Source organism: Gossypium hirsutum, chromosome D10 (assembly GCF_007990345.1).
Source record: "Gossypium hirsutum isolate 1008001.06 chromosome D10, Gossypium_hirsutum_v2.1, whole genome shotgun sequence".
NCBI lineage: Eukaryota > Viridiplantae > Streptophyta > Magnoliopsida > Malvales > Malvaceae > Gossypium > Gossypium hirsutum.
In genome coordinates, this window is record NC_053446.1 from 66,261,902 (window position 1) to 66,273,033 (window position 11,132).

The 11,132-nt window shown below is 31.2% G+C and overlaps 1 protein-coding gene and 1 long non-coding RNA gene across 2 annotated transcripts; one reads left to right on the forward strand and one right to left on the reverse strand.

Moving 5' to 3' along the window:
• Positions 1–1,976: 1,976 nt before the first annotated feature.
• LOC107935304 (cytochrome P450 81Q32) lies at positions 1,977–4,636 on the reverse strand. Its single transcript, XM_016867875.1, has 2 exons — positions 3,848–4,636; positions 1,977–2,585 (listed from the first exon to the last, which is right to left on the reverse strand). Exons 1-2 carry the CDS (start codon positions 4,634–4,636, stop codon positions 1,977–1,979), a joined length of 1,398 nt encoding a protein of 465 aa, XP_016723364.1.
• Positions 4,637–7,563: 2,927 nt separating this feature from the next.
• On the forward strand, positions 7,564–8,867 carry LOC121222611 (uncharacterized). Its single transcript, XR_005919960.1, has 2 exons — positions 7,564–8,221; positions 8,560–8,867. It is a non-coding gene; the product is annotated as an uncharacterized lncRNA (long non-coding RNA).
• The last annotated feature ends 2,265 nt before the right edge of the window (positions 8,868–11,132 follow it).

The following is an 11,132-nucleotide window of genomic DNA, read 5'->3' on the forward strand; positions in this document are numbered from 1 at the left end:
CTTACCGAACCCTCAAATATATAAGACTAAAATCCTTTTAATCTACCATTAAAAATATATATCATCTATGGGATTGAAACACTCACATTGCATCGACTAAAAATAATTGTTAGGTATCGGTTGAGTCTTAACTCGATTAACGTGAGTATTATTGTGAGTGTAAGAGGATATAAATTTGAGTTCGTTGAAATGCATTATCCTCCTATTTTACGAGTTTGGGAGACATTATGTAAAAAAAACACAGATATAATCATAACCGAAATTATTAAAAAAATATATTTGTTAGGTAGAATGATTAAGACACTTTTAAAAATAACATCGACTCCATTATTTAAGTTTTAACTCCCATATTTTAAAGAATGCAAATTAATTTTATTCCTTCTATGAAAAAAACTTCCAAGTTTATGTTTATGTATACATGACGTAATGTAAAAGTTTTCTTTACTCCACAATTCATAAAAATATATATTATCTAAGTGAGTTGTTAAAAGCATAGAAGAATCGATATACATAAAAAAAAAACATCAATCATTGAAAATCGAATTTTTATTACTGGGTCAAGATTTTCCAGTCCTTTACATAAAATAGTCTAATTTCAATTTTGATCCCTCTACTATGTTTTAATCTTATATTTTAATTTATCATAATTGAATCTCTCTATTTTTATAATACTACTACCGAGATCAAATAATTAACACCTTACTGACAAACTTGTTTAAAGAACATCCATTCTAACACATATTATTGAAAAGAGTGTTTCTTTTTTAATTGGAAAAGTTAATCGGGCTAATTATTTGTAGGTTAAGTTTTGATATTAGTCCCTATATTTAACCAATGTTTGGATTTAGTCATTATACTTTTATTTGATCAAATTTAGTTTATGTACTTTTTAAATTTTAAAATTTCAGCATTCACCAAACAATATCTATTAAATTCATTAAAAGTGTATTTGATAAACCATTGAAAAATTTCATTTAATTCAAAGCGAAAATTTTCAACATTTAATATTTTAAATGTGTTTGATAATCATTTTAATTTTTTACGTAATTTAAAATTTTCAATACAAAAAGTGTTGAATAAGACAAGTAGGTAGGTAGCTACATATCACTTAATGCTGAAAATATTAAGTTCATTTTGTTTTATTAAAAATTAGAATAAATTATCATTTTCTTTAAAAAATGAAAATTTCAAAGTAATATATTTATCTTTCATCAAAACTACCCAAAATAATATAAATTATTATATTAATAAGATTAAATTAAAAAATAAATATTTTTTAAAAATCAGTATTTACTTTTATCATACAACATAGTTATATTCAAAACTTATATTTACTAATTTACCAAATAATTTTGTAATATAAATTCAACACTTATAAAATTTAGCAGTAAAAATTCATTACTTAATTTTTCAACACTTAAATTTTTAGTTTATCAAACACACCCTAAGTTAAGTTCTATCATTTCCAAAATTTGATGCACCAAACATATTATCATTATAACGCCATGTCGGCTTATTATTTTCACATATTGCTCACCAAAAAAATCCAATTAATAGATTAATGGTTGTCATTTGTGTCAAGACTGAAATTTCAAAATGTGAAAAGTATAGGGACTTAGAATTATCCAATTGGAGAAGATGGACAAAATTTACAATTGTACGCATAGTAGAAAACAAATAATTGAATTTAACTGCTATTGTTTGGGCCAGGACTCAAATTTAAAATATTGAAAAGTACAGAGACTAAAATTGACCAATTCAAAAAGTAAAGGGACTAAAATTGATCAAATAAAAGCATCGGAACTAAACTCACAATTTTTGCAAAGTACAGGGCCTAATAGTAGAATTTAACCTTATTTTTACTACTTAATGACATTATATGCTAAATTAGAATACAAGGACTAAATCCAAATTTTAAATATAGTAGAGGGACTAAAAGTAAAATTTGGCTGACATAAAACTAATACCATAACTATTCATGAAAGTAGCTCCTTTGCTGTGTTGCGAGCTTTGCAAAAGGCCTCTAAAGGTTTAGCTTTTTGTAAATTTAGTCCTTTCCCTTCCGCCATATCAATTTTCTTTGAACTTACTCTTTTCCACTCAAAGCATTGAATCAATGACCCTAAAGCCAATCCCACAACACGTTGGCCTAAATCCATTCCGGGACAACCCCTTCTTCCTAACCCAAATGGCATCGACTTACAACCCTTGATCCGACCGTTCTCAAACCTTTCCGGCTTAAAACTTGTTGCTTCATCCCATACCTTTGGGTCCCTATGGATTGCCCATACATTCACTAGCAATATTGTACCCTTGGGAATGTTGTACCCTAATACGTTACAACGATCAGATGAGACGTGGCGAATAAGGAGTGGCACCGCTGGATTCAGTCGGAGGGTCTCTGAGATTACGTTTTGTACATAATGTAGTCTCGGAAGATCGGTTTCGTCTAGCAATCTACCGTGACCGATGTGGAAGTCTAGTTCGGATTTACTCTTTTGCAATGTGTTTACATTGTTGAGTAAATGAGACATGGACCATTCTAATGTTATAAATTCGGTGTTGATTCCACCTAGTAACATATCCTGCGTGATAATTATATAAAAAAAAAACAGAAAATCATTAATAGAGTTTGGTTAAGTGAGACAATAAAACTCAGCAAGTTAAACTTTAGAAGGAAATTAACTATTTCAGGAAACCCTAATTTCTAAATTTTAAACCCAAAATTTTTTCGATATTAACTTAGATTATGATAATCTTAAAATGTTACTTTTTGATTACAAGAATAAATCAAAGCGTACGTCTCCCTCTCTATCTATTTTCTTTGTGTGTGTAAGTCCCCCATGTTAGACTTGGGTATGGTTCTTCTTCGTAACCTTTTAAATTAAATTACAACTTTTATAGATGAAAAAAATTGAATTAAGCTATTTATTTATTTTTATAAATTCTAATCCTTATACCCCAAATCTTAAAGTCTACAACCTTGAATACTAATCTAATCATAAACCATAAACTTTGCATGGATCATCTAAAAATTCCTTTACTTTATTTTTTCATATTTATTTTACGGTTTATATTCAGGGTCCGTGGCTACTCCTCGCAACAATATCGTCTTTAAGATTCGAACCAGTGTTCCTTCCTTGAGAATACAATGTCTCTTATCACTGCATCCAATACTTGGTGATTAAACTCTTCTTTAATATAAGTTGTTCGATGACTAAAGATGTTCTTGGGCCTGGTCAAATCAACTCATATATGACATCAAGTTCAACACTAAATATAATTACCCAAGTTTGAATGAACTCATATATGGGTCTGAAATTTTGTCTAAGCTGATTTACATTTGTAAATAACTAACCTTACATTTAGGTCTATTAAGGGTGTAATCGACTCGAGCCGAGCCCGAATACTGTCAAGCTCGATTGAACATCTATTTTTAAGCTCGAGCTTGATTAAGCTCGTTGACTAATTTTTGTACTTGAGCTCGATTAAGCTCATTTACTAATTTTTGTACTCAAGCTTGAACTCGAGCTCGAACCCGGTTTGATAAATAAACTTAAGGTTAATAATATTTATTAAAGGCAATAACAGAATTTAATAATATATGAATATGAAAAGCTAAATAAAGTTCGTAAGCCATTTGAGTTAAGAATTATTAAGCTCGAATTCGGCTCAATCGATAGCTCAAACTCGGCTCGATAATTATCGAATCGAGTTTGAATTTTTTTCAAGTTTAACTTGAATAGCTTGCGAGGACAAGTATCTCATTTATACCCCTAAGCCTATACGCATTTTTATTTTTTTATTTTTTTTAAATATATGATTTTGAAATGATTTCATATATAACCTGGACAATCCCTTTGATAATTCCATCAGTATAATACTGAGCTTCCGATTCTTGCAAACGAAGCAAATGGCTGATCACCGTATCCTCCTTCGCGAAACCATCTTTGTTCCTTCGATGCTCATCGACCAAACCTTCCAATAATCCATCAATTTCTCTCGTTAATTTCACCACTTTCTTCTTGTATCCAAAGAAATCAGCCCACTGCAAAAATGGAAAGAAGTTTCCTACAGTTGGTGAGACCCCCAGTTTCAAAAGCTCTTGTAGGAGATCATGAAGCTTTGCTGCTTTCGGTTTATGTTGCTTGCCAGCAATCATCCTCATTGTAATATTAAACGCTAGATTTGACAGCAATGGGTTCAACTCTACCTTGACGAAGTTATCGTCACTCAAAGAATAATACAGTTTCCGCAACAAGTTCTTGATTTCGTCTCGTCGAATACTCGAAGACGAGTTCAAACGATTGGCGGAGAAGATTTCAAGCTTGCATATTCGTCTTAGGTTTCGCCAATGGTCACCGTAAGGGGAAGAGCCGAGGGTAGTGTAGTCGTAGCCAATGTACTTGCCGACCCAGAAGTAAGGACGGTTGGCGAAAACAACGTCATTTTTTGTTAAGCATTCCTCGACAACCGACAGGGATGATGGGACAATCGCGAGGTGTGAACCAAGCCTGAGGGAAAAGATTGGGCCGTGTTTTTGCGAGAGGGCAAAGAGGGACCGGTTGAGGGGTTCCTTAAGCAGATGGAGATGGCCTAGAATGGGAAGAGTTGGTGGACTTGGTGGGAGATTCATGTGTTTACATTTTGTTTGATTCAAGCGCTTGGTGATAACAAAGATTAAAAGAAGAAATATAAGCAAATATATTTCAATAATTTCCATGTTAAACAAGATATGTAGGAAAGGGATTTTGAGATGATCAATTGAGGATTTAAGTAACCTTTTATAAAGATTTAAGCTGAGTTTAAATGGGCGGTGCGTTTATCTGCGGTTAGTGTAAAAATAACTGTGACAGTAAAATTAGATAATGTAACGATATTATAACGTAATATAAAAAATAAGCTAAACGCACCCACTGTCTTTCTAAACCCACCCTTAACAAAATGGGATTTAATGCAAAACATATTTCAAGAATGCACATTTTTCTCATATGTAAAGGGGTGAGTAATGATCCAAAATTTTAGTTATTTTAGCAACATTAAATGTATGTATCACTACAGTAATTAGCCGTGAATATCATGCTCCTATTAGTCCGTATTATCATTTCAATTTTAAATTAGTATTAAGTAGTTTTAATCCCCTTTCTATTAAAATTTTAATGTGTTTCACCAATTTCAATTCATTTCGATCAATACTGACCTATAATGGTACATACCAATTTGTAATTTTAGTCGTTACAACATTTTGAAATTTTATAATCCAAATTTTATTTTTTTATCTTAATTACTTTTTTATCTTTTATAATTATATTTAAAAATAAAATATTAAATATTACCAATTAAATTAATTTATTACTAACTCCTGTACTAAAACATACGTAGAAAATAATACTTCTACCAAACATAGTATTATAGAAATATTGCACCTTTTTATTTTCTAAACTACATTTTCATTATTTACCAATTTTGGCTTTTTTTGCATTATAGAAAGTCAAGGTTTTTTTTTTTTTTTTTTTAGTTTAGTTCTGTGCTCAAGATGTTTAGAGGAAGTACATCATAAGTAACCTCAACAACTATGGGTATTGAAATCATAGTACTTTTCCCATAAATATACGAGGACACTGGCGGAGCTAGTATATTAGTCTTGGGGGTAGGCTAAAATTAGGAGAGTTATGTAATAACCGATTTAAACATATAAACAATCGATTCAAAAGAAGAAGTATTCCAACAAGACACTCGATTTAAAAATATAACAAATATATTCAAAAGAACCAGTATTCCAACAATTAAGACGAAATAGCTATCATTTGACTCGGTTAACTATTTTTTATTTCGTTTTCTTAGGAATGCTCACTGCTTCACAAGCTATCATTTGACATAATTTTAAACAAAGTGACCAATGTTTTCTTCCTCCCCTTCACTTTAGCCGAAACTTACTATAATATTATCTAACTATTTTTGCTTCATTTTTACACTTCTAACAAGTTAGAAACCGTCTCCTAATCATTTTTCATCCAAAAAATACACATTTCACTTGATTTTATAAGCTTCCAAGTTCCATCAATATCCTTTAATGGCAACTTTTAATATACTTGATGTTGACACCATTCTTTTGATGAAAACGGGGTCGACTTGGGTTTTAAAAAAAAAACGAAAATGGGAGCCGCCACCAATATTTTTTGATGAGGTGAGATCGGGTCACCTTGAAAAATGGTTGTTTTTAATAAACGATTCAAATTTATTAAAACAACGCTTTTGGTCTGCGAAATTCAGAAAAATGGGTTCGGGAATCGATTACGCACGAGGAAGGATTAGCACCCTCGATACGCCCAAAATTGTTACCTAGTTGATTACTTAGTGTCTTAGTGTCGAAAATTGAAAATTTGAAGAGTTTTTAAAAATACGACCCTTAAAAGAAACTCTGATAACGTGAATTGAAATATAAGATTCTCTTGTTCCGAAGGAATATCACATCCAGCACGTTAGGACACGATACTTTAAACCATCGAAACCAAGATCACCTTATAGTTTAATGAAACCATACTTTGAAGTTTTAAGAGGATATTTGGCTATTTAGTCGAACGAGAAATCGAAACCCAGCACGTTAGGGCACGTTTCCTCGATTTTCCAAACGCGAAGTATTGCCTTATTTTAAAAGTTTAAAAAGGATATTTGGCTATTTAGTCGAACGAGAAATCGAAACCCAGCACGTTAGGGCACATTTTCTCGAATTTTCCAAACGCGAAATATTGCCTTAATTTAAAAGTTTAAAAAGGATATTTGGCTATTTAGTCGAACGAGAAATCGAAACCCAGCACGTTAGGGCACATTTTCTCGAATTTTCCAAACGTGAAATATTGCCTTAATTTAAAACTTTTCCCTTTTTGAATAATTGCGAGTACAATACTCGAACGAGATGCATTTGTTTTATTTAGGACAAAATACAATGATTTATTATTGGAGTGTACAAAATCGAGCGTAGCTTTGAAGTGATGAAATGAAATTGAATGACAACGGAACATGACATAACAATTTATGAATAAAATGATGCATCAATGCATGACAAATATACATGGATACAAATAAGCAAATTATAGTACGCACAACGACAATGAACACACAATATATCTAATTTAAATACCAACATTACTAATCAAAGGAAAATAAAACAAAATATAATATATATATATAATTATATATATATATATGTGTATATATATATATACAACAATCTAAAGTAAATAGTAATCCAAGATGAATGATTTATAAGAACAATAAATAATAAAAGGTTCGAATAAACAATATACAAGAAAACTTAAAATAAATGAATATAAAAAATTTTAAAATAAATAATATTATATATATAAGAAAAAAAGTATAAACAACTTTGAAGAAAATGTACATACATACGAAAATTTAAAAGAAAAGAAAAGAAAAGAAATATATATATATATAATAGTTTACAATAAATAATAAATAAAAACTTAAACAAACAAATATAAAAGAGTTTTTGTTTTTTTTTTAAAATAACAATAATAAACAAATAAATTGAATGGACCCAGGACCAAATTGAAATTAAAACGAAATTAAATGACATAATTTAAAAATAAAAAAAGGACAGTCGGGGCCTGATCTAAACGCGCACAGAGATACAGGGTCAAAAGGGAAATATCCCATGCCATTTGAAACGGCACCGTTTCAGGGTATATCTGCGCATGGTCTATGGACCAAATTGAAATTAAAGAAAAACTTAAGGCCGAAATCGAAAAATAAAAAAAGACTACATTGAACGCGCTAAAAAACGAAGGGCCTCATTGCGTAAATATCCCCTAAAGAGAAACGCGCGGATCCCTTGCCAATCGGGTCGGGTCGAACCGGGCCATAGGACCAAAACGACGTCGTTTTACACCTAATATAAATACTAAAAAAAAAAGAGAAAAAAACATTTCCAGCTTCATTTTTTTCAAAAAAAGACAGAGAACAGTTTGGTTCTCTCTCGGCCCTCAACTCCGTTCGACAGGGTCTTCGTCTGCGCCGCCGTGGCTCCGCCGTAGGCGAAATTCGAAGCGACGCAAAGATTGGTCTTTTTACCGATTTTAAGACCGTTTCAAGGCCGAACCTTCTGGGCTCAAAAGCCGAACGGAGAAAACCCCACCCCTTTTCTGGCTCGATTTCAGCGACAAAACAAGGTCTCCGACGATGGGGTTCCCGGAGAGAACAGGTGCGGCACCTCTTCCCCTCTCTTTTATTTTCTTTTATTAAAAATTTTTTAGAACAAATTTGTAAAAAATAATAAATAAAATAAATGAATCGAAAAAAAAAGAAGGTAAACAGAAACCTTTTTTATTTTTGATTCTCTGATATGCGTTGTTTTACAAAGAAAAAATCGAAGAAGACCGGCGTTACAGTCCGAATTCGGTTTATATAACCGATTTAAAAAATCCCTAAATTTCTATTTCGACGTTTTGTGCCTTGGATTGTTCGTTTGTCGTTTTGCATGTTGGATTGTATTGTTTTGTTCCTTTTGCTTTGTTCTTGTTTCTTTATTTTTCTTTGCAGGCGATGATGTGACGAGGCAGACACGAAATTGGCGATTGATTGGAGAACAACGGCAGTGGCGGTGGCGTGCGCGAATTGGTGCTGGGGCTGGGCAGACGGCGTGCAGCGCCCTAGGGTTCTCCTGCTGAAGTTAGGCCTGATTTTGGGCCATTCGGGATGGGGTTATTTTGCTTTAGGGCCGGTTGGGTGCTTTGGTACTGGGCCCGCAAATTTGGGCTTCTACACTTGATAAAACAAAAAAAGCTATTGGTACATATATGTAAAACAAGTTTCAAACATTTAAAATCTATGAAAAGTTTGAAGAAAAACATACCTTATACTTCAAATTTTGGAGGAAAAATGGTAAAGAAAATTTTTTTCTTCTTTCCTTGCTAAGCACCAATATGAAGAAGAAAGATGATAAAAGTCTCATCATCTTTTCTTTTTATATATTTTATTATATTACTTATAAAATATTATTATGTTAAGTAAACTATTAAATAAACATTAATTTATTATTATTTAACAAAAATATCATTCAAAAGTCATCATGAGTACTTTCGCTTCTTCAAGAAGATTTTCTCTTTATTTTTATCAATAATAAAATTTTTAATATTATTTTTAATCTTATAAAAATATTGGAGGGGCCAACTTATATTTTTAGGAGGGCTATAATTAGAGGTGATCATGGGTCAGGCTGGACCCATATAATTTTAGGCCCATTTTCTAGGCCCGGGCCTGACCCAGCCTGACCCAAAATATGGGCCAAAAAATTTGTCCAAGCCCAGCCCAAAAGAAAATTGCTAATCTCGAGCCCGGCCCGACCCATATTAAATTTTACAATACCAAAATAGTATATTTTAAAAAGAAAATAGCATATTAAATTTTAAAAAGTATATTTGATTAAAAATAAAATATATATTTAATATATAATTTGGGCCGGGCTGGGCCCGGGCCAAAATTTTTACTCGAGGCCCTACCCATTTTCTAAACGGGCCTCATTTTTTCCCAAACTCATATTTCGGACCTATATTTTTACCCGAACCTCCTATTTTTCGGACGGGCTATCGGGCTGGGCCGAATAGCCCAACCCATGATCACCTCTAGCTATAATATATATACAAAGGGCAAAATTGTAAAAATCTTAAACTTTAAGGCGCTTACTTATATTTTTAGGAGGGCTATAGTGTAAATTTAGAAAGGACTAAATTTGAAAATTTTAAACTTTGGGTGTCCATGCCCTCAACATGGCTCCGCCACTGTACGAGGATATGGTTCCGAGACATGATGAGCTAACTTGACACTGAACTCAACAGCATGGTTAGTCTTATTTATCAAATATTTCTTCAACAATATTGTTTGATACGAATTTGACTTTTCTCTTTTAAAAATATAAATACGTTTATTTTCTATATATATATATATACTTTTTGAAAAGAAATTAGATATTTTCTTCATGTGTTATAACCTTGGAATGCTATTTCATTTTTTTTAATGGCGTTAAAGAAAACCAAAACCATTAACAAAAAATAGTTATAATTAAAAAAAAAAATCACAAGTGCTAAATTAGAAGAAATGTCAATTTTAGGGGTCAAATGCAAAATTAAACCTTTTAAATTTCATCAATTCAATAGGACAAGTCATAAGTAAATCAACACGTGGTGACATTTTGGAAGTTCGTTATCGTCACTAACTTATTTATTGTAATTGTCCATTTCCATGTGTGAATTTTGTGTGGTTATATTTTAAATTTGTATCAATTTGATACTTACTTTAAATTAGAATTTAAATGGTTAATTAATGTTGTCAGAACTCAATTTGCTTCTTTTTTTTACAAGCATTGAATTAGGTAAAGTATTATTACTCATTAATGCATTTGCTTTTTAATTTAAAATTGAGATAGATAGTTTGCCAATTGGAACGTAATAATATCTTTTTTGGCTCCTATATTATAGTTAAATTATCACTTTGATGTTTGTATCAATCTAATTTTGTATATTCCGTTGCCTCAATCCAAATTTGGTTACAAAAATTATTAATATCATTTTGTAACTAATAACAAGCTACCATGTGTCAAAAAAGTTAAAAAGAATAAAAAATTTAAAATTCATTAATTAATGTTTAGAGACCTTATTTAGTTAGAATTCAAATGGTCTGTGATTTGTTTTTTTCCGGCTTAATTGCATATTTTGTTAAAATGACCCTGTTAAGTATGACTCCTATTTCAGTCAAATTTGAGAAATAATCTTTTAGTTAAACTCTGTTTACTTGTTTCAATCAAACACTGATTAGTTTAGATTATTTTATTATTATTTGACATATGAATTTAGCCTATAAATAGGCTCTTTTACAACCTTAGAAAATACACCCTATTAGATTAGAACTCATAACACATTTAGAGAATTTTGTATTTACGTTTTGAGGGTTCTTTGTTTTGGGGTTTTCGAGGTTTTAGTTTTTTATTCCATCTTTTGTACTCTTTGCTTCTTTTGCCATTATAGTAAAATTATCTTTGCACGTGGTTTTTATCCTTTTTGGAGGGGTTTTTCCACGTTAAAATTGTGTGCTCAATTTCTCAATTTCTTTTGCTATTT